At 43.7% G+C, this 26,337-nt stretch overlaps 1 protein-coding gene across 9 annotated transcripts in view; it reads left to right on the plus strand.

The window, feature by feature from the left end:
• PCBP3 (poly(rC) binding protein 3) overlaps positions 1-19,479 on the plus strand; it is a 71,806-nt gene extending 52,327 nt beyond the window's left edge. For 2 of the 9 annotated variants that reach the window (XM_028703343.2, XM_028703351.2), the window contains exons 11-14: positions 424-483; positions 7,824-7,876; positions 14,954-15,123; positions 18,417-19,478. In XM_028703343.2, the coding sequence (XP_028559176.1) occupies positions 424-483; positions 7,824-7,876; positions 14,954-15,123; positions 18,417-18,453 (320 nt within the window). In that variant the 3' untranslated portion in view covers positions 18,454-19,478. Of the gene's footprint in view, positions 1-423; positions 484-7,823; positions 7,877-14,953; positions 15,124-18,416 lie in introns of all 9 variants that reach the window. The other 7 variants (XM_028703357.2, XM_028703365.2, XM_028703375.2 and 4 more) reach the window with 5 other exon arrangements.
• Positions 19,480-26,337: the final 6,858 nt, after the last annotated feature.

Consider the following 26,337-nt stretch of genomic DNA (forward strand, 5'->3'; position numbering starts at 1 on the left):
CACTGTTTCATTCATGTATTCAAAGACATGAATTCATTCTTAATTAATGTTTAGCAGGTGAAGCTCATGCTTTCATGAGAAATACTGAGAGGGAGCCGTTACTCTAGTGGATAAGCCCTTTATTCGAAGCATGGCGAAGACTTTAAGGGCTTCTGACAGAAACTTAGTAGGTGCTATTGTGCCTCACAAATGTTAGTAAATTATTAAGTAAAGTGAAATCATTTCAACGGAACACTCAATTAGTAGATACTACATTCCATGTGTTACGTGTATCTATTTAATATATCTTCATTTCATTTGGGCGATCACAAAATGCGTGTTCTGCCATTTTGTTCATCATATTTTGAGCTTCCTAGATGAAGTGACATTGCTTATCTCCTCGAAGGCAAAAAACATTAAATCTGTTTCTTCTTTGCTCTTCAGGAGAAAAGCTGCCCTTACATTCCTCCGAAGAAGCTCAAAATCTGATGGGCCAATCATCAGGTAAAACAAAGGCTATAGGCAAATACACAGGGTACTATCTGCATTTATAAATATTTTTTCAATTGGATTCTACCACTTTTGTAGCCACTTACAAACTGACTGCTCAAGTTATGCTGATGAGATAGTTTGACTCTCAGTGGGCATTAATATGTTAGTATAACACAATATGAACTGCTTAAGCTATAATGGTATACAGTGAATCCTATATAATTTTTTTAGAAAAACACTGGGATAAAATGAAATTGCAGAAGTGAAATGTCTCCTCTTTTACAGAATAATTGCTCTGTATAAGAACAGGATTTTGGCTCCTCCTGCTTTTTGTTTTCAGTCAACCTGTGAAACTACTCTCCTCTAAGCCTCTCCAACGTCCTATCAGTGGGTTTTTATAAGCACTGGTCAGGATCCAAAACTGATGCAACTAGTTCTGTGCACCTTAGTGAGCTTTGGGGTTTTGTACATTGAACAGCAACCCTCCACTTGACACACTGCTTTCAAACCTGATATAATAATAATAAGAAAAAGAATTTATTATTTATACCTCGCCCATCTGGCTGGGTTTCCCCAGCCGCTTTGGGCGGCTTCCAACAAAATATTAAAATACAATAATTAATCAAATGTTAAAAGCTTCCCTAAAGAGGGCTGTCTTCAGATGTCTTCTAAAAGTCCGATAGTTGTTTATTTCTTTGACATCTGATGGGAGGGTGTTCCACAAGGCGGGCGCCACTACCGAGAAGGCCCTCTGCCTGGTTCCCTGTAACTTCGCTTCTTACAATGAGGGAACTGCCAGAAGGCCCTCGGCGCTGGACCTCAGTGTCCTGGCAGAACAATGGGAGTGGAGACACTCTTTCAGGTATACTAGGCCGAGGCCATTTAGGGCTTTAAAGGTTAGCATCAACACTTTGAATTGTGCTCGGAAACGTACTGGGAGCCAATGTAGGTCTTTCAGGACTGGTGTTATGTGGTCTTGGCAGCCACTCCGAGACGCCAGTCTAGCTGCCGCATTCTGGATTAGTTGTAGGTTTTGGGTCACCTTCAAAGGTAGCCCCACATAGAGTGCATTGTAGTAGTCCAAGCGGTAGATAATCAGAGCATGCGCCCTCTGGCAAGACAGTCTGCAGGCAGGTAGGGTCTCAGTCTGCGTACGAGAATGGAGCTGGTAGACAGCTGCCCTGGACACAGAATTGACCTGCTCCTCCATGGACAGCTGTGAGTCCAAAATGCCTCTCAGGCTGTGCACCTGGTCCTTCAGAGGCACAGTTACCCCATTCAGGACCAGGGAGTCCTCCACACCTGCCTGCCACCTGTCCCCCCAAAACAGTACTTCTGTCTTGTCAGGATTCAACCTCAATCTGTTTGCCACCATCCATTCTTCAACCGCCTCCAGACACTCACACAGGACCTTCACCACCTTCACTGGATCTGATTTGAAAGAGAGGTAGAGCTTGGTATCATCTGCACATTGATGAACACCCAGCCAAAACTCCCTGATGATCTCTCCTAGCGGCTTCATGTAGATGTTAAAAAGCATGGGGGAGAGGATGGAACCCTGAGGCACCCCACTAGTGAGAGCCCAGGGGTCTGAACACTCATCCTCCAACACCACTTTCTGGACACGGCCTAGGAGAAAGGAGTGGAACCACTGTATGACAGTGCCCCGGCTCCTAGCCCCTCTAGATGGTCCAGAAGGATGTTGTGGTTGATGGTGTCAAAGGCGGCTGAGAGATCCAGCAGAACTAGGAAACAGCTCTCACCTTTGTCCCTAGCCCGCCGGAGATCATCGAACAGTGCGACCAAGGCAGTTTCAGTCCCATGGCTGAATCCTGACTGGAAGGGATTCAAATGGTCTGCATCCTGCAGGCGTGCCTGGAGTTGTTCAGCAACACCCACTCAATCACCTTGCCCAAGAATGGAAGATTTGAGGCTGGGCGATAGTTGGCCATATTGGCCGGGTCTAAAGTTTTTTTTTTTAAGAAGCGGTTTAATTACTGCCTCTTTCAGTGGGTCTGGGAAGACTCCCTCACAGAGAGAAGCATTCACCACCCTGCGGAGCTCATCGCCCAGCCCTTCCCAGCTTGCTTTTATGAGCCAGGATGGGCAAGGATCAAGGAGACAGGTGGTTGGTTTCACTCGTCCAAGCAGTCTGTCCACATCCTCGGAGGTAACAGATTGGAATTGACTAGACAGGACTCTAGCACTGTCCCGCCCCAGCCCTGCTCCCATGGTGGCATCTACCTCCTTCTGAATCTGAGCGACTATATCTGCAAAAAAAAACTTTGCAAAATCATTGCAGCAGATCTTGGGGCCTTTACCGGTCTCCTGCTGCTGTTTTCTGCAGATGCAATAGAGGCGGTGAAGAAGGTCTTCTTTGTCGTCGCTGTTGCCACTTGGTAGGCTCGACGTTGAGCTCTAACCTGTGTCCGGTCAGATTCAGAATGAGTTTTCCGCCACTGGCACTCTAGCCATCTCAGTGATTGTTTCATCACCATCAGCTCCGAGGAAAACCACGAGGCTGTCCGGGCTCCATGCAATCAGAGAGGGAGCTTCAGAGCCAGACAGTCAATACCCCTGGTTAGCTCCACCAGGGACACCAGGGAATCAGCTGAAAGGCCATCAACATGAGATAAAACATCCCCTACCACTCTCTGGAAACCATTTGGATCCATTAAGTGGCGGGGACGGACCATCCGAATTGGTCCCACCTCCCTGCAGAGGGGAAGGGTCGCGGAGAAGTCCAGTTGCACCAGGAAGTGATCTGACCATGGCACTTCTTTTGTTTTGCTTTTACTTAGTGTCAGATCACCCACATCCATAGAGGTGAACACCAGGTCTAAGGCATGCCCGTGACTATGAGTTGTGCCAAACTTATTCAGGGACAGCCCCATGGAAGCGATGCTTTCCACGAAGTCCTGAGCGGCCCTTGTAAGGTTGTGTCAACATAGATGTTAAAATCCCCTAGGACAACCAAACTAGGAGGTCTCCAGGAGAACATCTGCCACGACCTGAAGCAGCTCAGGCAGGGAATCCTTGGTGCAGCAGGGAGGTCAGTACACCAAAAGGAATCCTGTACTGCCGTATTGCCCAACTTCCAGAACATGCACTCAGAAAACTGGGTCTTCCCAATAGGACACCTGGTGTAAACTAATGACTTCCTAAAAATCACTGCAACCCCACCACCACCACCATATGACCTGGGTAGCTTAAAATCCCCCCACCAAGCATCTATTTGTTGTGAAAAGTCACAAGAGCCATATGAATACTTTCACGTTTTGCATCACAACTTGTGTTGGAGAGGGATTCTGATAAAGAATAGCATTACAGGAGAATATGGTTAAAGCCCCCTCCTGAGCACCAGGTTTCCAATATGAATTGGGATTTAGTTTACTTTTTAAAATGGTGCCTCAGCTCCAGAGGTAGCCAAATGCTGCTGCTTACCTGTGGCTTTTTCATCTGGGTCCTGAATCTAGTTTTGGGACTATTGGTGAACAATCTGTGCTATAAGCCAGTCACGGGGAGTGTGCCGGGATGTTGTTCTGTGAGATGTAGACATGAGGAAATAAGAAGCCTTGGGACCATGGGGCTTTTGAGGAAGAGTTTGACTTTCTTCCCCTACCATGATCCCAAGAAAAAGCACCTCTCCAAAGTTGTTTCTTGCATTTCAAGGGGAGCTCTCATTGGTGCTATCAGAAGCTTCCCTTGAAAGGCAGAGAGCAGCTTCAGAGGTGGGGAGTGGGCCTGTCAGGGACAGAGGTTCCTCCTTCCTCTCAGTCCTATGCCTCTTCAGGTTTCCCCTTGTCTGCTGTTCACTTATTTAAAATGTAGGTGCTAATTGCATTCAGGCAATAAATGTCACATCTGGTTAAATTAACAATGGCAAATATTCACATGTAATTTTCCTTGCTTATTTTCAAAAACAGCAAACTAAAATTTAAGAATTGCGTAATTATCTGTGAGCATTACATAGACCAGATCTAAGATTTGCCCCTGATCTAACACTGCATGAACACAGGCTTCAGTGCTGGGAAGGCATAGATAGCTGTTTCAAGGAAGCTGGACTTCTGCTGATCAGCTCTGGTGGGAGGGAGGGAGGAGTCTGAGTTCAGTTCTCCACCAGATTGCTTGTTGGGTGTTAGCAAATGGGCAAATAAGAAGCTGTTTCATTACAAGATCATGGAGAGGCAAATTGCCATATTAGAACTGGAAGCCTAAGGCAGTGTTTTTCAACCTTTTTTGGGCAAAGGCACACTTGTTTCATGAAAAAAATCACGAGGCACACCACCATTAGAAAATGTTAAAAAATTTAACTCTGTGCCTATATTGACTATATATAAAGTAATTCTCTTGAATAGGAATCAAATAAACACAAAGAAAGTATTTTATAATTACTTTATTATGAAATAGTAAGTAAACAGAAATATGAAAAATTATAAAATACTTTATTTTTAAATCTTTCGAATTTTTCAATTTTCCCCACGGCACACCAGGCAACATCTCGCGGCACACTAGTGTGCCGCGGAACAGTGATTGAAAAACACTGGCCTAAGGGATCACAGAAGTGAGTGATGAACTAGAGAATAAGCACGCTAACTTCATTTTCTTTAAATGTTGAAATTATAAGTCTTGCTTTTATTTCGCATTATATTGCTTGCAATTTGCAGCAGATCTGCTTCCAGGCACAGTCAAAGGGAGCAGCCTAAAAGGAAAGTTGTAGTTGAGCGTGCAGCCTTGAACCTTTGTGCAGTCCAGGGAATCTTTCCTTTCAAAATAATAATAATAATAATAATAATAATAATAATAATAATAATAATAATAATAATTCATTATTTAGTATTTATACCCCACCCATCTAGCTGGGTTTCCCCAGCCACATATCTGAGGCCATTGTGGACAGGACATCAACTAATTCAAAACTTAGGCTGAAATAAATTGGATGAAAACCTCCAGGCAGCCTCTTTTGCTGCAACATTTTATAAATCACACAGAGCGTGTATACAGATACAGACCTCTTCTTACTGCCTCTTCTTACCTTTGCAACCAGCTCCAAAAGAAACAAGGAAAGCTTCCCTGTCAGTGGGTGGGTCTCTAAATTTACACTTATTCTTTCAAATGAGTATCTGGAGCAAGAATGGGATATCTGGCCTTCCAGATGTTGTGAAACTCCCTCATCTCTGACCATTGTCCCTGTGGACCAATGTGGCCCTGTGGCCAATGGGAGTTGGAGTCTGGCAACATCTGGTGGGCCGACTACAGGTTCAGAATAATTATGTGAGAACTGTTAAGTTCCAAGGAAAATCATATTTTTTGCAGGCAAATATCCACCTTCTTTTGGGAGAAATGAATTATACATTCCTTGCTTTTTCAACATGGTGTTGAAATTGCATAAAGTAAATTTGGCACTGGAAATGTGCTGTATAAAGAGTGAATCATTATGACTGAGGTGGTCAGGAACATGTTTTCATTCTTCAAGTCATTGAGTTGGATACTAAGAACTTGGAGTGAAAGGAAAACATTGGCTAGCATTGTTCTGCAAATACTTGCTCAAAAGACCGAGAATTCACAACAGGCTTTATAGCGCTTCTCACACATTCACTTGTGCTACAGATCGTGCAAGGGGAACAACACGTCTGGATTTAGTTTCACTTTTCTTGCTGTAGTGTGAGGTGGAAAACAGCTGCTCTGTGACAGGTAGGTAGCCGTGTTGGTCTGCCATAGTCGAAGCAAAATACAAAAATTCCTTCCATAGCACCTTAGAAACCAACTAAGTTTGTTATTGGTATGAGCTTTCATGTATCTGAAGAAGTGTGCATGCACATGAAAGCTCATACCAAAAACAAACTTAGTTGGTCTCTAAGGTGCTACTGGAAGGAATTATTTTAAGCTGTTCTGTGAGTGAGAGGCAGTTTTGCATATGGGGCAATTTGAGATGGAGCAAGTTACTTTGTGAAAGTTTTCACAGTTATTTGACTTTTCTAAAAAAGAATACTGTGGTTTCAAATTGGGCACAACCTATTCAAGATATATAGCATTACATATAAGGGTAAGTAGACTGTTTTTTGAGATGACAGCGTATAAATTAAAGGAGCAGATCAATATATATTTTAGTCATTGATTTCAAAGCAGAAATCTCTTGTTTTGTGACCTATTCTTACAAGAAATAAATGCAATAATAAAGACTAATAGATATGGCAAAATACAGTAGCTACAGTGGGAAAGAGCTTGACCACAATCTCAGGGTCTGATGATAAGCTACGACAAACTTTAGCTTTGGACCGGGGTGGGGAGCAAAGCTGGACAGTCAACACATTTGCACAGTCTGGGTAAGCCAGAATTTCACTGACTGTGTTGCCTGAACTGCGCCAATTAATGAACACTCCCAGATTCAGTGAGCGGTCATGTTGTCAGCTCAAAAATTATTTCCTGTTTGTACTGCTTAAACCTGATTAATGCCATCATCAGGCTAAAGAGTTCATCTACCATGGAATTGATCATGATGGACCTTCTGAATACCATTTGCTGGAAACCACAGGAGGGGAGAGGACTCTTGTTCTGGAACCCTGCTTCCTGGTTCTCCATAATGGACATCTGGTTGGCCACTGTGAGAACAGGATGCTGGACTAGATGGGTCATTGGCCTGATCCAGCAGGCTCTTCTTACATTCTTACTTGCTCGTAGCGGTCAATATGACAGGAAAGTTTGCTTCCCCCCTCCCCAGTTTATACCTTTGACCTTCACACCACTTACCTCTGGAGTACATTTGCAGTAGAACTCTATCCTTATATTGGGTTTGGTGTCAAGATATGTTCCATACTTGTCAGGGGCATCAGCATAATGCAAAGTGAGTCGCAATGTGGGAACCAATTTGTTTATGTTTGGCAACCAAAACAGTCTGGCTGGAGAGACAGAATACAATGCGCTTCACAAAATGGACTTCTGTGGCAGACATTGCATCGTGGCCTGGACATGTTCTCCCCAACACTAACCCCAAGGTACCACAAGGTCCTGGCTGTGTTTTTGCTCTGTTGATTAACAGCAACTTTTTGAGCCAACTGTTTTATCTTTGATCCCGAAACGGAAGCAAGGTGAGGTGAGGATACGGTACCTATGGAGTTTGTAATGGTTTGTATTAGAACCAAATGGGCAGGTTAAGAGAGAATTGATTCTAGGAGCTCTAGGTTAGTAGTATTAGTGCTTTCCTTGTTACTTTGCCAAAACATGTTCCTTCCTTACCCTCTGGCCCTGGTGCAGTCTGAGAAATTCACAAGGTCTGCTATTTTGGTGGAATACCAGACACTGTGCAGTGCTATGTCTTCAAGCTATAACCATTTTCCCTTGCATATGCCCAGGTTTGGATGCCAGTCCCCCGGCCAGTACTCATGAACTCACCATTCCCAATGATGTGAGTATCGCATCTCAATGCTCTCCGTACCATTTTTAAAACATGGTTCTCTACAAATGACAACTAGGACATTTAGCAAAGCCCAGGCATTAATTCCAGGCGTATCATTTCAAAGTCTTTTAACAAAGTACAGTTACTAAACTGAAAGGGGTGGGATAAAGAATTGGGGAGGGGGATTGCCTTGGCAAACTTTCTTCAGTAGTCTAGTCCTTAGGAAATGGACCTGACATCTCTGGAGAACGACACCATTTTCTGACCCTTTCTAGTCCTACAGCATTAGAGGTTTGCCAGCTGCAGGCAGGTGCTGCCTCAGTAATTTCACAAGTTGCCTTGTGGGATGAAAAGGGAGTTGTTTTCCTTGGCCATTCTGATCCTGACCTCTGTGCCGAGTGGTAATCAAAGCAGTGCAATTGGAGCTGAGCTGGAAAATGGTGGGACTTACTTTGTGCATAGCTGTCAACTTTTCCCTTTTCTTGCGAGTAATCCTATTCGGAATAAGGGAATTTCCCTTAAAAAGGGGAAAACGTTGACAGCTATGACTTTGTGGTGGGAGAGAAGTGGGAAGTGGGAGGGGTCGTGGCTTCGTTTCTTATTATCTGGTACTGTTTTAAGAGCCTCTGCACATTCTATGTTGAGCTTAGGGGTCTGCTCTTGTTGTCGCCAATTTCCTTTGGTACTATGGTGTTCTGTTGATGCCTGCTTGTTATTAACTGATAAACTGTGGACCTCTTTGGATAACTGGGTTATTTGAGAGGCAAGACCTCTAATTTGCTGGAAGATATGCTCAACCGTTCTTGCAATTAGAGTTAATTGGGAGCTCTCCCTCCTTGTTATTTCTTCCTCTCTGAGGAGCACAGGATCAGCTTGCCCCATTGCTGGATCCAGTTCCACGCTCTCACCTTGAATACTCTCCCCACACTCACAATCATCTTCAAGAGGAGAAAACCGGTTTTTTGTTGGAACTGTAAAAGCAGATTTGTTAAAAAAGTCCTCTATTTTAGATTGTTTGGAAACCGGTGAGAGAGCTACATCCTCTGGGTCCCTGTGGCGTTTACTAGCAGGCATAGCTTCACCGCAGGGAGTAAACAAGGAGAGGTTTCCCCAACCAAAAAAGAGAGAAAAGAATAGAAAGTGCTCCGTTTGTTCTCTGTGTGGAGACTGCCAGGGGTTTCAGGGACAAAGTATAGAAGAGAGTTGGCGGTTAATAGCTAGCAGCTGGCGGCCTGCCCAGGATGCTTCACAGAACTTGCCCAGGATGTTTCTCATAGCATAGACTCTCCGTAAGTTAAAAAATAGAGAAGTAAAAAAGGAAAAATTACTTCCCTGGGTGGCAGTCAATGCTAATTACAGACCTGCTATCAGCGGAGCTCCGAAGCCTGCTTGCTAAGCCATCGCCATCTTGGCCCCTCCCCCTGGTACTGTATTCTAACAGGAAAGGTTGTGCTTCATTGACTACTTGTTCATGCAAATATCCCATTTGTTTCTAGATAAAAAGCAAGTAATTCCTCCCCTATTTTTAAAAACCAGTTTGACAGTTTATGAGAAACAGAACAGAACACATATAGTACTCCTTTTCAAATAGCCCCTGCAGAAATTCCACATTTGATGTCGTTTAGAAAGGTTTTCATGCTAGCTATTTATTTATTGTGACTTATTTCAGAGCACAGAAATGTAAATTGACCTCTCTTCCAGTCCACTCCAGCTGTGCTCATTTCACACATTATGAGTATGGTTTAGAACAGGAGTTCCCAAATGTTTTGGACCCAGGACAGCAGCACATTTGAAAATCTAAAAAACTGCCGTGAGCACCACAAAACACTAATTTCACAGAAGAAAAAAGAGTTATAATAGCCCCCTGTCCCAAGCAGACAAAATACCTCCACCTTTAAAAAAATCAAATAAAACACAGAGGAGGGAAGTACATTCCCCATAACAAGCTATCTCTCTGTCTGGGGGGACTAAGGGCCTTGGTGGACACCAAGGGTGGTTTCTAGGGGTACAGTGCTCCTGCCATATGCACCACGTTGGAGACCCCAGATCTGGAAACAGTTGAGAGCTAAGCAAGACAAAAACCATGGTGGAGTGTGTTTTAGAAAAAGACAGTGAAAAGGGTCTGACTGAAGTTTCTGAACATGCGTTTCCAGCTCCATGAAATTGTGGTTTTGTATCTATTGGCTTGGAGAAAAGGTACAATATAAATGTTATAATAAACAACGTAGAATGTAGCTCTATCTTATTTGCAATTGTGAGCTTCCTGTCCATTTATCCTGGCTCATTAGTGGACCCTGCAAAGATTTAAAAGTTCCTATTTTAAATGGACATAGGTCCTTCAGAGTCTCCCCTTCTCTGTACTTTTCTTATGAAATTTCTAGAGCCAAAATGTACTGTTAGTGTTGGTTGAATTGAAAGACATAATTGTTTCTGGTATGCTTTTAATTTGTGGGGGCAATTTGCTTAGCAACAAACAGTAATTCTCCCCCATTGAGCATGCAAATTTTGGCATGAACATACTCTTAATTAATCTCAGTTATATTTAATTTGTTTGAATTCATCTTCCATGAATATGAGCAACCAAAACTCTTTCCCAGGTTTGTTCATTCATTCCCCAGGGCAAGCCATGTCAGTCCTCCCCTACAGAGACAGCATGACTTTGCCACATCATGCCAACCTAAAATCCACCATTAAAGCCTCATGTATAGATGGTTTGCACTGTTTATCCATTATGCAAATGAAAGCAAACTGAGCTCTGGTTTCAGTTAATGTATGTGCACAGGGACACTGTCTATCACAATTACATCAACACTCTTCTGTTCCACATTCAATAAAACCTTAACAAAAACATTTAAGCAGGTTTCTAAAAATGCATACCTGCATCTGAAGGTGAACAAATAATGTGGCTGAGGAGGAAAAGGTGATGGAGGAATTCTGACTTGAGTGTTTCAGTTTAGTTTGGTTTGGTTTATGCCATTGATTTTTGAGCTTGGCATGCAACCTGAAATTTAGAGGCCGCCATAGTATATTTGAATGAGACAAAGACTTTTGGCTTTTTGAACAGCAAATCATTATTAATTCTGGTGTCTTAAAGTGGTGTTATCCTCAACAGCAAGGAATTGAATGTTCTCTCTAGGACTAAGAGCTTCTTCTGAATCTGTAATCCAGTCTGGCTCCCTGGCCCATTATAAATGATCTGCCTCTGATCCTACAGAACAATTCTTCAGGAAATCTCCCATTTAAAAGACCTATTTTTCTTTCTACTAACTTAAATTATATAGACAGCAGTATAATGTGAGCCATTTCCAGAATGGCTTGTGTTATTTATTTTGATTACAGCTCCTATTATAATATATTCTCCAACACTTCACAGATGAAGTGCTTATGAGTGTTACCCCATTCGCACATTGAGTATACTGTGACTTCATGTTCTGGACAGATATGGGCATGAATATGCATTATTTTCAGTATGCAAGCCATGTTCACTGTAACCTGTTCCTCAATAAGATTCCATAGAAATGCATCCATAGAGTTATGGAAGCAATTCATTTTTGGAGTATGAAAGGGACAATGTTCTCTTCGCCATTTGCTTCTGAGGTCCTATCATTGTGGATTCTGTTAGATTTCTCCCCAATACCATGTTGCTTTCTGGTCTATAGGGCACCAGCTTGCACATCTTTCTATATTCTTACATGGTTCATAGAACCATAGAATAGTAGCGTTGGAGAGGGGCCCGTGGACCAAGCTTCCACTTGAATCAGAAAATCCAGATGTGGTGTATTCCCAGCAGATGACTGTCAAACCTCTGTATGAAGACCTCTAGCACACACACATACACATGCCAGCAATTGGTTCCAGTTGGTGTCAAGTGGTCCTTACCAATAAGACGTTACTCCTAAGGTTGCACAGAAGCCTAATCTTCTGTGATAGAAGCCCATGAGATCTAGCTTTTCCCTCCGAGGCAGAAGAAACCAAGTCAGCGCCCTCCTCTGTGTGACAGCCCCTTTGGGTATTTGAAGTGTGCTTTCATGTCCCTTCTCAGTTCCTTCCACCTTTGCTGTCCATATCCCTGCATCTTCATTGCCATCTTTGGAACCAATTTTTCTACATCCTTGTTGTCATGCTCTGCAGTTCTGATGGTGTCTGACAAGTGCAGAACTAAGTGGAACCATTATTTTATAGCTGTCAACTTTTCACTTTTCCTGCGAGGAATCCTATTTGGAATAAGGGAATTTCCCTTCAAAAAAGGGAAAAGTTGACAGCTATGTTATTTTTCATAATGCAGCCTAAACTTGCATCAGCTTTTTTTACACCCATATTCAGTTACTGTTTTTAAAAACATTGTTGGATTTATTTGTATATTATTTAGATTTATGTCCCACCCTTCAGAGACATTGCCAGGTTTGGTTAAATTCTTACTCTCTGGCTCCAGTTTCTTAGGATGCTCTGTGATGAGTCTGATAGATAGTTGGTCCTGCCTTTGAGCTAGATCACTACAAAAAGCTTTTTTTAAAATTACATTGCACTTGTAATAGAAGAAAATCAAAATCTGGTACTACTGGGGAAAGCACTAACAGGCTCTTGCAGACAACACTTTGCACACATAGAAGCGACACTGCAAGTTGTCATGATATAGACAGCTGCTTCATTACTCCAGAAACAGGGTGTATCTTGGAGTCCAGCAGACCTTTATGTCTCAATGCAACTGAAAATGTGGACCCTCCAGCTCCACAGCATTCGATGGCAGAGGGTGAGAGATGAAAGAGATTCAGCTTCAAAACATTCAACTGCTTGAATCATGTGGAATGTGGTGTATTGCACTGTGTATAGGGATAAGCAAAGCTGTCATGTTGAGTTGTCTACGTTTCTCATGTTTCCAGTCTTAAATTCAGTTCTTCACATTTCTACAACAATTTGCAATTTTATATAAAAAAAATTCTCATGAAAATTCATCAGCCTTTTTGTGTGCAAACTTCTCCTGCTTGTATGTAGGTTTTCAGTAACAAACACATTTTTCAAGCAGTTTCCCCTAATAAATGCATTTTTGTGCACATTTTCCCTTAAAATATTCATTTTGTATATATTGCTTAGGTGGAGGATGGAAACGCAAAATTCAGAGAAGGACAAGCTCCAAAGGAAAGCTGTGTTTTGGTTCACATATTGTTCCAGAAAGTGCAAAATAACTAAACTAAAATGATCTAACTAGAACATGAGCAAGATTGAGTATTTCCTCAATCCCTAGCTCTGTATGACAATTTCAGTTCCATGGACGTTCAAGGCAGCTACTTAATTAGATTTACTTTATCATATATTGTTCGTTTTTGTTTGCTGGGATGATTTCTTACCTGCTCCTTCACCACGGTCACAGCAATGCAAAAATTGTCTGTTTTTACCGGAGGGGTGGTCCGTCCAAGGAATTTTCCTCACGGGTTTCCCAAAGAACAGCCAAAAATGAGCAGCAGCAGCATTTAGCATACCTACTTAGGTGTAAATTTAGCAGTAAGTTAAAAAAAAAATGGAACTCGGGTGGTGCTGTGGGTTAAACCACAGAGCCTAGGACTTGCCGGTCAGAAGGTCAGCGGTTCGAATCCCCGCAATAGGGCGAGCTCCCGTTGCTCGGTCCCTGCTCCTGCCAACCTAGCAGTTCGAAAGCACGTCAAAGTGCAAGTAGATAAATAGGTACTGCTCCAGCGGGAAGGTAAACGGCGTTTCCGTGCGCTGCTCTGGTTCGCCAGAAGCGGCTTAGTCATGCTGGCCACATGACCCGGAAGCTGTATGCCGGCTCCCTTGGCCAATAAAGCGAGATGAGCGCCGCAACCCCAGAGTCGGTCACGACTGGACCTAATGGTCAGGGGTTCCTTTACCTTTAAATTCAAAAATACTGTGGACAGGAAACATCGAGATAGATTTTGAAGGCCTAACATTGAAAGTGACAAAGGTGCTCACAGAAACAGCAACCCAGGTGTAGCTCAGTGCCACATTGTGGACACAGCTGTAGTGAATCTTTCTTAACACCTGGTGGCTAAAATTCCTGAGTTTATAGCTGAAATAACATTTCAATTAACACTCATGTGTTTGAAGACTACTTTTATTTTGATGATGGTTCTTTTCGCTCAGAAGCATCTTTTGCTTGAGCTTGTTTGACCATTCTTAAGATTTTGCCTTGGTGTTTTGGTTTCCAGCTGCCTCTTCTCTGCTTCTCTTTTTCACACTTGAAATGTTTAAGTCATGGCTGTGCTTAGAAGGTTTGCATGCTCACTTTAGTTAACTGACAGCTACTGGTATTACTGAAGATTCATTCTTGTTAGTGGCTTTGATTGGAGGAGCTAATGAGTGAGTGGGCACGAAAAATCAGTTACTTTCTCATCCCTGCTTATGCCACCCCTACCCCCTGTCCAGCTTTGCCACTATGGAAGTGGGGCACCAGGGCGTGTGTTGACCTGGCCAATCACAGAGCTTTCTGTGCCCCTCCCTTTCCCCTGGTGCTCATCTCAGAGCACAAGTCCTTGCTCCATTCTGAGCACACCTGGGAGGAGAGAAAAGGCAGAAGGGCTGAGGCTGAGGAAGAACACCACACCTGCAGCTCACAGCCCTCTTGCAGAGAAAGGTGAGGGGACAGAGAGCCCTTTTGGTCCTTGATCAAGGCCCTGCCACCAACACCATCTTATAGTATAGGGAGAAGGAGACATGGAGCTGACTGGGTCCACCACATCTCTCTTTTCACGCCATCTGCCACCACAACATGCAGGGAGCTGGAGGGGTTGGGACTGGGGCGAGGATGCAGGCCTCTAAAGTCTCCTCAGCCATTTCGTTAGCCATGATTTGTGGCAAGACAAAGTGCCATGCAGGTCATAGACAGGCCTGGTGGTGACTGTTTATAACCTGAATAGTTTGAAAGAGATTGCCAAGACACAAGCACAGTTCGGCAGGAGAGTGATATAGCAGAGCTCTTTTGACTATTACATTTCCAGAGTATTCAAAACAGAAACATGTGCCCTGACATATCTCACAAGCCCTACGATACTACTCACAATCTTTAACACCAGTGGACCAAATTAAGAAATGCCCCTGTGCCTTTTTTTCTAGCTAATAGGCTGCATAATCGGACGCCAAGGGACCAAAATCAATGAAATTAGACAGATGTCTGGAGCACAGATCAAAATCGCCAATGCCACAGAAGGTTCATCAGAACGCCAAATTACCATCACAGGAACCCCAGCTAACATCAGCCTTGCTCAGTACCTCATCAATGCCAGGTGAGAGCTGCTTACTAAGGTTTCCTAAGTACCTCCCTCACCCCACTTTCATAACCCAAGATATAAATAAAGTGGCCATTTGGACCACAATACAAACATCTCTGATGCCAACATGTACTATTTGCTCTACATGGCAGCAAGAAGTGAGATCATCTAGTTTTGGGGAATTCAGTGAACAATTATGTTGACAGTTCCCCTTATTCTATTAATCTGGTAATGATAGCTGTAAATGATTAAAAAAAATCCAACTATTTTCTCAGTACAGATATCTCTTTTCATAACTTACAAATTAGTTTGGCTATGTCAGAATCTCTCTTAACTCAGCCAGTGTGGTGTAGTGGTTAAGAGTGGTGGACTCGTAATCTGGTGAACCGGGTTCGCGTCTCCGCTCCTCCACATGCAGCTGCTGGGTGACCTTGGGCCAGTCACACTTCTGTGAAGTCTCTCAGCCCCACTCACCTCACAGAGTGTTTGTTGTGGGGGAGGAAGGGAAAGGAGATTGTGAGCTGCTTTGAGACTCCTTCAGGTAGTGATAAAGCGGGATATCAAATCCAAACTACTCCTCCTCCTCCTCATTCAAAGGGTGTAATTCAATGTCACAATTCTTCCATCTGGAAAAGCATTTCCGCTTGCCAGAAGGAAGAACCCCACCTTTCCTCCCCCTGCATGCTGTTCTGGGGTTTCCTAACTCCCAAGCCAATTTGGGGGGTGCAGGGGGAAGCCCCATTGCACAAGTGAAAGTCCTTTCACAGGGCTTATGCTGAAAGGGTTCGTTAGGTGAATTCCACCCAAAGAGATGCATAATTTATTTTGCAATATTATTGCTTGTTTTGATCCTAGAAAATGAATTGCATTGGCATTTCCTGTATATATTTTTATCTTATCAGGCACTTTTCTGAATAAGGGCAAATAAGGAGAATGATAATAGGTTGGTCATTCCATCTTAATCAGACTTTTAAAAATTATCCTATCTGCCATTTGAAATAATAGGATGTGTTTTAATAGCGGCCAAACTGGTATGGATGAAACAGGAAATGTGTGGGTGGCACAGCTGCACAGGAAGGATCATCGAGTTGGAAGGGACACTGATGGTCATCTCTTCCAACCCCCTGCAATGCAGGAATCTCAACTAGATCATACATTCCTCCTCTGCTTAAAAGCTTCCAGTGAAGTTGAGTCCACCATCTTATGAGGGAGTCTATTCCAATGTTGAACAGCTGTTTCCGTCAGAAAGTTATTCCTGAAGTTTACTCAGAATCTCCTTTTTTGTAATTTGAAGGTTGTACCTTCTGGAGCAAGAGAAAACAAGCTGGCTCCTTCTTCCATGTGACAGCCTTTGAGATTTTTGAAGATGGCTATCCTATCTCCTCTCAGTCTCTTTTCCAGGCTAATGACCGCTCCCCGCTTAAAACGGGGGGCGCCCTTTGCGTGGACGCGCGCAGCCCTAGATCTGGAGCGGCCCCATCAGCATAGGCTTGGCTTTGCCTTCCCTCAGGTGGGATACCTGGAGGTCCCCGCCTACCTCGGTCAGTTGTCCAATCCCACCTGGGGGAAGCGTTGCCAAGGAGACCAGGCCAGGTAGGGGGAGGGATTACCTGCCCACACAATAGAGGGAGGATCTTACCTGGGAATCCTCACTTGGCTCCAGAGCTTCTCCCACCCTACCCACCCTCAGTTAATGTCTTCCTTTGCAGGTTAACTTTTCTTCACAGGTATGCGGGCGCTGCTACGATAAGGTCGCTGTTAAAGGGCCGGAAAGGAATTTCCCTGCATTGGCAGGTTTCGCCTTTCCCGTAGCAAAATGTCACAACTTTGGCGGTATCAGGCCTTGGGCGGAATCCTTTAGTCCATCTTCCTCTTTGCGGCGGCGATACCAGGGTTCCCCGTTAAAGGGGTTTCTGAAGGGAGGCTTTGACCGTACGCCGAAAGGTCATCATTGCTCTCCCCTGCGGCGGCGGCGTAACGGGGGCGGCTATCTCTGCTTGAACATATGTTCTCCAGAGCCGGCCCACCCCCCCCCCACACACACACACACTGGATAACCCTGAAGCTCCCTAGGTCCCCGGCTGGGGACTGGGGAGGGAGAACGCCCAATGCCTGAGCCAAGGTCTACCCACATTTGAAATTTAATAAAGTTGTGGCCAATTTAATCCCATAGCACGTTGTCATGAGTCGTTATTCCACATGACGGGGGGGACCGCTCGGGATCTGGGGACTCCGCCTGTCCACGCAAACATACCCAGCTCCTTCAAGTGCTCCTTGTAAGGCTTAGTTTCCAGACCCTTGATCATCTTGGTTGCCCTCCCCTGCACTCGCTCCAGCTTGTCAACATCCTTCTTAAATTGTGGTGCCCAGAATTGGTCACAGTATTCCAGGCGTGGTCTGATGTGGCAGAATAGAGTGATACTATTACTTCCCTTGATTGGGACACTAGACTTCTGTTGATGCAGCCGAGAATAGCATTAGCTCTTTTTGCTTCTGCATCACACTGTCGACTCACGTTAGATCCTTTTCACATGTTCTGCTAGTAAGCCAGGTGTCTTATATTTGTGCATCTGGTTCCTCCTGCCTAAGTGCAGAACCTTATATTTGTCCCTATTGAAATTCACTTTCTTAGTTTGGACTTATTTCTCCAATCTGTTAAGGTCATCTTGCATCCCAATTCTGTCTTCTGCGGCATTGGCCTCCGCTCCCAGGGTTGATGTCATCTGAAAATTTGCTGAGAATCCCCTCGATTCCTCCATCCATGTCATTTATAAAGATGTCATACATGCCTGCCTGCTCAGTATCCTACCAGGCGAATGGAAACCAATTTCACCACAAGAAACATATGTACTCTTGTAAACAATCAAATGTCACTTGGGTGAGGAGAGCTGACCTGTCTCCTCTTGGGTCAGGGTTGCTGACCAACTCAGGAGCAGGGGGCAAGGGTGGAGTATCCTGGGAAAGGGCCTGGCTGGCTGGCTGGAGCGCTGAAGGTGAGCCCTCCATACAGCAACGTTTCCTTCTTTTTGTCTTCTTTTAAATATACTAACTGTAGTTGTGTTTAAATTAGATCAGATGCTATTTTTTAAGAGAAAAGGATGAGTGTGACAAAATCCATGGTATTGCAAGGCAACATGAATGTAAATTAGTTTGTCGGAATCATTAGCAAGCTCTTTTCCATGTTTGAATTGATGTGAACAGGGGACCTAAGGAGTATAGCATGAAGTCCTCAATGTCTATGTTTGTCATAAACTTTAAGCGATTCCCCACTTTTTCCCCCATTTATTTTTTACAATTATTTATTCTAGGCTGACGTCTGAGGTCACTGGAATGGGCGCACTCTAATTTCTGCCAATCACACATCATTCTGCATCACATGACCCTCTCTAGCCAATGACGCTTCTTCACCCAGCTTCTACAATGCGTATACTTACGGCTTCACACACACCCCTCTTCTCCTTGGAAACTTTTCTTTAATAACAAATATATGTATATAAATATATATATAACTATATATATATGTATGTATGTATGTGTGCACATACTAATAAGTTGCTTTATAAGTTGCATTTTGTGATTTTGATTTTGTTCCTGAATTTTAAATTTATGCTCCAGGCCAGTCTGTGTTTCAGCTGTACAGTGCTAACTATTTTATATAGGTTTTGCCTGGGATTTCCCTTGGTAAGACTTTGGAAGAAGATTGGTCTCGCTAGTCTTTATTTAGCTCAGTTTAGCTAAGATGGTGTTTTTTTAATTTTACTCTTTTTTTTGCAGCACCTGTAGTAGGACTGAGATCTGGCCTAATCTAGAGCAGTGGTTGCTTTGAAATAGCTGTTTCTTTTAATTATTCAATTATTCTTTCCATCTTTGAACCCTGATTGTCCTTGGCTCATCCTTAAAATGTTTGGATCTACGTCCTAAGAATGTGGCATGACTTTCTCCCATTTCATGTTGGAAGTGGAACAGGCAGGGGCCCAAGAGTATCAACCGGGTTCTCATGGGTTCCTGCAAGAACTGGGCTGCTTCCAGTGAGGCACAGCCAAAGCAAGGCAAGCCATTTTCGTTACCAAGCAGAGAACAAGGCGAGGAAAATATTCCTTTAAATATAGAATTATTTCATAGAAATGGAGACAAATAAAAAAAATTAACGCGGCAGGAACTGCTGAAAATATCCTTAAGAGAATCACCCACAGACTTTTGGACTTAGCTCAGGAAGCTCCAGCCTCTGGGAGCCCGCTGTGTTTGCCATTGTTTGTATTTAATAAAAGTCTGTGCAGCTCTGCTAGTAACAAGCTCTGCCTTTGGTCTTTGTGTGCTCCTTCTTGGTTTTCCTTGACAGGCTCTTTGTCTCACCTGCCTCCTTCCTCTTCCATGCTTCTGTTTGATCAGATTGGATCCAATAAGCATATATTTAGTGATGGTTGATTTTTTTTGTTTTGATCCTCCCTTTTAAGCTCTGCTGGAAACTCTGAGACACGGGTGGGGCTGTGGGTCAAACCACAGAGCCTAGGACAGAAGGTCAGCGGTTCAAATCCCCGCGACGGGGGTGAGCTCCCGTTGCTTGGTCCCTGCTCCTGCCAAGCTAGCAGTTCGAAAGCACGTCAAAGTGCAAGTAGATAAATAGGTACTGCTCCAGCGGGAAGGTAAACGGCATTTCCGTGCGCTGCTCTGGTTCGCCAGAAGCGGCTTAGTCATGCTGGCCACATGACCTGGAAGCTGTACGCCGGCTTCCTCGGCCAATAAAGCAAGATGAGCGCCGCAACCCCAGAGTCGGCCACGACTGGACCTAATGGTCAGGAGTCCCTTTACCTCTACCTTTACCTTTAGAAACGTTGAGCATCTTGAAAGGCAAACCTCTGGGAACAAACCATTCTGAAAAACAGGAAGGCAATAATGATGAATGATGAGAATTTACCAGGTTCTCTGACGGTGATGACTCTACTGCCACGCCCTGAAGGCTGGGGGGGGGGGAGGAAAAGGGAGATGGGGGGCAGAGGAGAAAGAGGAGGGGAGCTTCAAGTGTAGTTCTCAGGAAGCGGCATGCTCCTTGTGGGCCTCTGGATCTGCCACCCCTCCCAGCTTTTCTGAGCCCACTGCCTCAGTGCTTCATGGGCCCTGGAATTTACTAGAACAGGATATAGCACAACCAGTTCACACTCCTTTCTCAGCACCTGGGAAATGTGGGGTGAAATCAGCATATGCTAACTTCTGCTCTCATTGACCAGTACCGAGACAATTAGGTGGAGCCCCCAGCCCTGGATTCCTCATCCACAGCAGGGTGTACTTCTGCCAGCCCATAATCTCCTGAATTGTTCTCCTCCCATAATCCCAGTTGGATGCCTATAAGAAACCAAGTGGGAGGTTGGTGGCATTTTTAAAAAGAGCAGCAAATAGTTATCTCTGAAAATGCCAAAAACACCCCTCCACCCCCCCAAGCCATGGTATTTTCACATTCATAAAACTCTACAGATTGTAGTAAATTGCCAAATACCAGTTGATTACAAGTGCAATAAATGGTAGAGAGCAATTCAAACATCTCTTGTTACACAACAATAAGTAGTGATTCCTCACAAAGGGACAGCACAGCACATGCCTCGTTTATATTCTACGTTTGAATGTAACGTTTTCATTTATAGTAATTAAATGTGGTAAGGAATTTTCACTTGCAAAGAAAGCTGTCCAAATGTTGGAAAATTAAGGTCAATCTACTCTTTTTCTAATAAACACTATAAAACCCTTTTATGACAAATAGTTATGACAGTCTGTAGAGACAGATGGTTTTTCCAGTGGTCTTTAACAACCTTATGGAGACAATGTCAAGTAGCAGAAGTCCACAATCGGCGTGTTGGATCTATTAGGACTTGTACAACATTATGGTTTTGGCAAATTTGAGAAAACTTGAGGTGGCTAAAATCCTTTGCGCTAGACCTTAAGTCTATGGTTCTATGCAGTTTTTACAACATGATGCCTGAAAAGGACATTTCCCAACAATAACTGAACAAAGCAAACTGCGTGCTAAAAGACCACATCAAAGACACTGAAGAAACAAGAGTGAGTTTACTTCTACAATTTATTATGGGAATAAAATGAGGTAAAGAATCTAAGACAAGGAGACAGCATATCATGGGAGTGGAGGGTGGGAATCATGCATGGTACTAAGACTTGCTATTGGATTCAACCTGGGTAGAAATCCTGTGTCAGCAGAACAGACAGACAGACAGACAGACAAACAAACAGACAGACAAGAATACCTTTAGCAGCAAGCATGATATGATCAGAGAAAGGCAGCCCATTATACATTGTTGCACTTATAATTGCATTTTTGTCTACAGGGAAAAGGCTGTGAAGCAATGCTAGGAAGCAGTGTTATAACATTAACAGGCAATGGCCAGCTAAAACAACCAGTACTTTGGGTCTCAGAACTGCATGTGAAGTTAAGTGTGTAGACAGCAATTATTGCTCATCTGTCTGGCATCAGAAAACAGCCAGTTACAGTGGTACCTCGCAAGACGAAATTAATTCGTTCCGCGAGTTTTGTCGTCTTGTGATTTTTTTCGTCTTGCGAAGCACGGTGTCGGGAAAGTTTTGGAAAAGCTTCAAAAACCTCAAAAAGCTTTAAAAACCTCAAAAAAGGCTACCACACCGCGTTCTATGAGTTGCTCCTCGAAGTCAAGTCGCAACTGTATTAACGGTGTTAAGAAAAAGGAAACAAACTTGCAAGATGTTGCAAGCCCATAGGGAAAATCGTCTTGCGAAGCAGCTCAAAAAACAAAAAACCCTTTCGTCTAGCGAGTTTTTTGTCTTGCGAGGTACCACTGTAATCTGATGTTCTGCTACTTCTGTAAATATATGCTAAAATGTTACCCATGGGCTGCCAAATTGTTGGAAAACCAGGAGATACGTGCTGTAGAGTTTCTGATCTAAATTAAGTCCCCTTTGACATGTGTTGCATTGTGCACAGGGAACCAGAAGGGATAATAGCCCATAAAGCAGAACTTGAATGCAGACAGAATGACACCGATTCTTTAATATCAGTAATTCTAGATGAATACCCTATGGAGATGGTTGTCTGCTATCCAGCTAGATTTGTTTTGGAATCACTGTTGCAACGTAATGTATATTAACTGACTGGGGTGGGGTGGGGAACGTGATAAATACCTGGGAGGATCTCTGCACATTGATTTATGCTACATCTTTCTCAATGCCAAAATACTGTCTGCTGTTTGTGAGGGATGAGCATGGAATTTAACATGGAGCTATAAAAAAAGTAAACAGTATTTTGTGTAATGGATAATACGAAGCACACAGGCAGCATTTACTTCCCATAATTGCCAGGGGAACTAAAACAGAGTGAAGTTCATTTGGGGCAGAACTTTGAACGATTTCTAGCTCCTCTTCGTGTTCATTCCCTCCCACACTCCCCCAGCAGGTGGACTGGACTCTTGCATTAAAAAAAACCACAGTAAGTCAATTGGACATCTATAATGAAAGTTAGAAAGCAAAACAAGGCAGCAACATTTTTAGGCATATTATGCAGACATGGAGGAACTGCTGTTTCTGTGGATGGTTTATGACTTAATCACTGCTGCTAAGCAATCAGAAAGAAGGCAAGGCAGGCATTTCCTGTATCTTTGCTGCTGAAGAGACTCGCTCTTTTCCGAGAGGAGCAGCTTTCAGTGAGAAATATATGAACAGGAACAAAGAGAAGGGTGCCTTGTGCCTTTAACCACTATGTGGCAAGCAGAAATTAAGCAGGGTAAGCCTTTACCTCAGCGCCTAGGACTTGCCGATCGCATGGTCGGCGGTTCGAATCCCCGCAGCGGGGTGCGCTCCCGCTGCTCGGTCCCAGCGCCTGCCAACCTAGCAGTTCGAAAGCACCCCCGGGTGCAAGTAGATAAATAGGGACTGCTTACCAGCGGGAAGGTAAACGGCGTTTCGTGTGTGCTGCGCTGGCTCGCCAGATGCAGCTTTGTCACGCTGGCCACGTGACCCGGAAGTGTCTGCGGACAGCGCTGGCCTCTAGAGTGAGATGAGCGCACAACCCCAGAGTCTGTCAAGACTGGCCCGTACGGGCAGGGGTACCTTTACCTTTAAGCCTTTTCTAGTAAGGAAATACATTAGGAAGAAAGCTTCACCTGTTGACACTTGTGGACTATTTACTTTTGGATCATATCCATCAGCATAGCAGCTTAAATTATCATGCTGAATGCTGAAAGAAATCACAGAGGATAGGGTTTTTTTTATGAACAAAGAGTTCGTTTGGATGAAATTGAACCAGAGTGAGTTCCTTTTTTAAAATAAACTTTCCAAGCACTGGTTATTTCCATATTTATTATTAAAGTTTATTTCAGACCAGAATTTAACCTAAGAGCAACTGCCCACATGCTAGAACTCTGGAACAATTACAGAAGACAAATCCCCAGTTGTTTTCACCCCTGGCAGAAACCTGCCTGAATAAAAACATATTTCATTGTCTCTGGAAAGCACACGGACCTGAACTGCAGCAGACTTTTCCTTTTGGAGGAGCACCCAGCAAGGATATCTCACTATGTGCCCTAACCGTTTGTAAAGTGTTGGACTTGGATGTTTCTACACCTGAACCAAACATAACATTGTTATCTCTGTCACTTCTGATTGTTTAAATGATGCATAAAGATTATGATGAGAAGGGAGTAAATACACTCATGATTAAAACTCAAGAGCCTATGATGATTACCAAGCCAGAAGAGGCTAGAATTATGGGTAGCTTGGTTTTTATGTAAGACTTGAATATTAAAGTCTGATGTGAGTAGGTGTCTGATCTGTGCAAAGTTTAATGTAAATTTGTGTAAGCGTTTTAAGCAAGCCATTCTGGCCACCTCATACACCCCCCTATGTGGACTGCTGTGTGTCCTTTCTAGAGCTAACAGTTCTGGGTAAATAACGTAGGAAGCTCAGCACTGGCCTGGGAACATTAGTTCTGTTATTGGAATGCTCTGAAAATTAAAAGCAAGTGTCTGCTTCAGCATCTGCAAGTGGCAGGGTTCCTATGGCTTGTAAGTTTGCCAGAGGCCTGAAAGCCAGAGCCACTCTCTGTCCCCAGAATGATGCTCTTGCCAAATGTGCAGTTGCTTATACTGGACCCCTGAAGGTACCAATGCTGAGAATTCATACAAGGACAAATGTGCCCTATGAATACTTAGGACCATTCTCAACAGCTGCATGATTTATTTTCTAACTAGCATTTCCATCAAGCTGGAAATCCAGCCAGTCCACAAAGGTTTTGGTACATTTCCCGGGTTTAATTATGCAGAAATTAAAATATGCAAAAGCCCCAACCACCAAAAGAAGAGTTGCCCTAATCTGAGGCTCTATTTTGAGGCATGATGGAAACCAGTGAAAACTTTGGGGCTAATTCTCACTGAGGTTGTAAAATTTGTGCTTGATCTGTACCGCATTAGACTGTACAGTGAACAGTGCATTCAATGCTTCTCCATGCAGAAACTTTCCTCTCATATATAAAACTAGCATGCGATGCTAGGCCAGAACACATTCCCCTTAATACTTAGAATTTTTGTGCAGGGAAGTTTTTTGCTCATATAATAACCTGAAAACACAAAACCAGTCTTGATTCCACCACACCAACAGCTCGGGACAGCGAAACATAGGCACAGGTTTACTATCTTGGGGCAAGCTAGGACTTTGGGCTGGTATTGTAACCAGAGATGCATGAATCTGTCAATTTTTGTTCTCTCCATTTCTCATTTTTCCACTCTTAAATTCAGTTCTCTCCATTTCTACAGCAATTTTCAAATTTTAGTTTAAGCCTCTTGAAATTTCTCCTTACACATATCACATAATCACAGAATTGCAGGGCTGGAGTGGTCATCTAGTCCAACCCCTTGCAATTCAGGAATCTTTTGCCAAACGTGGGGCTTGAACCCATAACACAGAGATTAAGAGTCTCATGCTCTACCGACAGAACTAACCCAGCAGTTTTCTGCCTGGACCTGGCTACTCTGTACCCATAATTTATTTTTAGATGGAGTCTAATTCTGAATATAGTCGAAAAACAGGGAATGTCCTTAATACAAAGCACAACAAACTGGCTTCTCCATCCTCACCGCAAGCCAGCATATTAGCCTAGAGGCCTTTACCTCTTTCAAGATGCTCAGTTTCCAGCTTATGTTTCAGGAGGGTGGAGTTTCTCTTAGAATTTACTTAGTAGTTGAACATTTTGGCTTTTGTTTACTTCTGACCAGATGTGGCAGAGGATTCCAGAGCAAAGCTGAGAGGCAGAACTTGTGCTCAGAAATTGGCCCACGGCCGTCCTCTCCACCGGCGCTCTGAAAGTAGGACTGTATGTACTTCATGGTCAGAGCCAAGTTTAATCCAAAGTCTACATGGAAAACTCCCCTTAAAATGTTCTCACATCTGTTGCACTTAGTACTGGCACTCAGAGTGTAATGGGATTACCCTGTATCTCGTGTGGTTCACTTTCTTCAGGAAGGGTAGTTATATGCTCGGATGAGTGCGTCACACTCTAAGGCCTGCTGAGCCACAACATGTGATGATATTGCAGCATCACTGCTGTGAAAACCTCAAGCTGGTTTGGGGGTCCCTTTTTGAGAGTGGTTATCATTTTGTGCCCAAATCGGTGTAGCTCAATTGGAGTGGGCTGAGGACCATGGAGATACACAAATGCATCTCCACCATTTCAAGCTGCCTAAAGATTTGTTTACTAATGGAGAGGACAGCAACTCCAGACAAGGCATTGCAAAAATGAAACCAGAGGAAAGAAAATAACTCCATATTGCCTGGACCACAGCCTTAGTCCTTATTGCCGCCCCTCCAGCTGCTTTTTGCAAAAACTTTGCAGAAAATAATTGTAGCCGTTAATCTCAACAGCTGAAATGCGTGATTGACCTCTGGTGTTTACAGAGTTTGGGCCTTTCCACTCGATACTTCCTGCCACTTGTCTACTTCCTGGATGCTACAAGTAACAGCTAGGGTAGAGCGCAGCCCACACTTTGTAGTCACTTAAGGACAGAGGCATAAGAAAGAGGGAGAATGTATTGGCCACGTGCAAATGGCCACATGCTATTACAAAGAGCAGAGGCGGATCTGTGGAAGCGCAACTGGCACTGCGCACGGAGCCTCAGGGACACCACAGGGGGCGCCGCAACTATGCTGTAGAATGGAAAGTGAGAGGCAGGGGGTGCCACATTTTAACGTTGCACAGGGTGCTGC

This window comes from Podarcis muralis, chromosome 1, assembly GCF_964188315.1.
Source record: "Podarcis muralis chromosome 1, rPodMur119.hap1.1, whole genome shotgun sequence".
Taxonomy (NCBI): Eukaryota; Metazoa; Chordata; class Lepidosauria; order Squamata; family Lacertidae; genus Podarcis; species Podarcis muralis.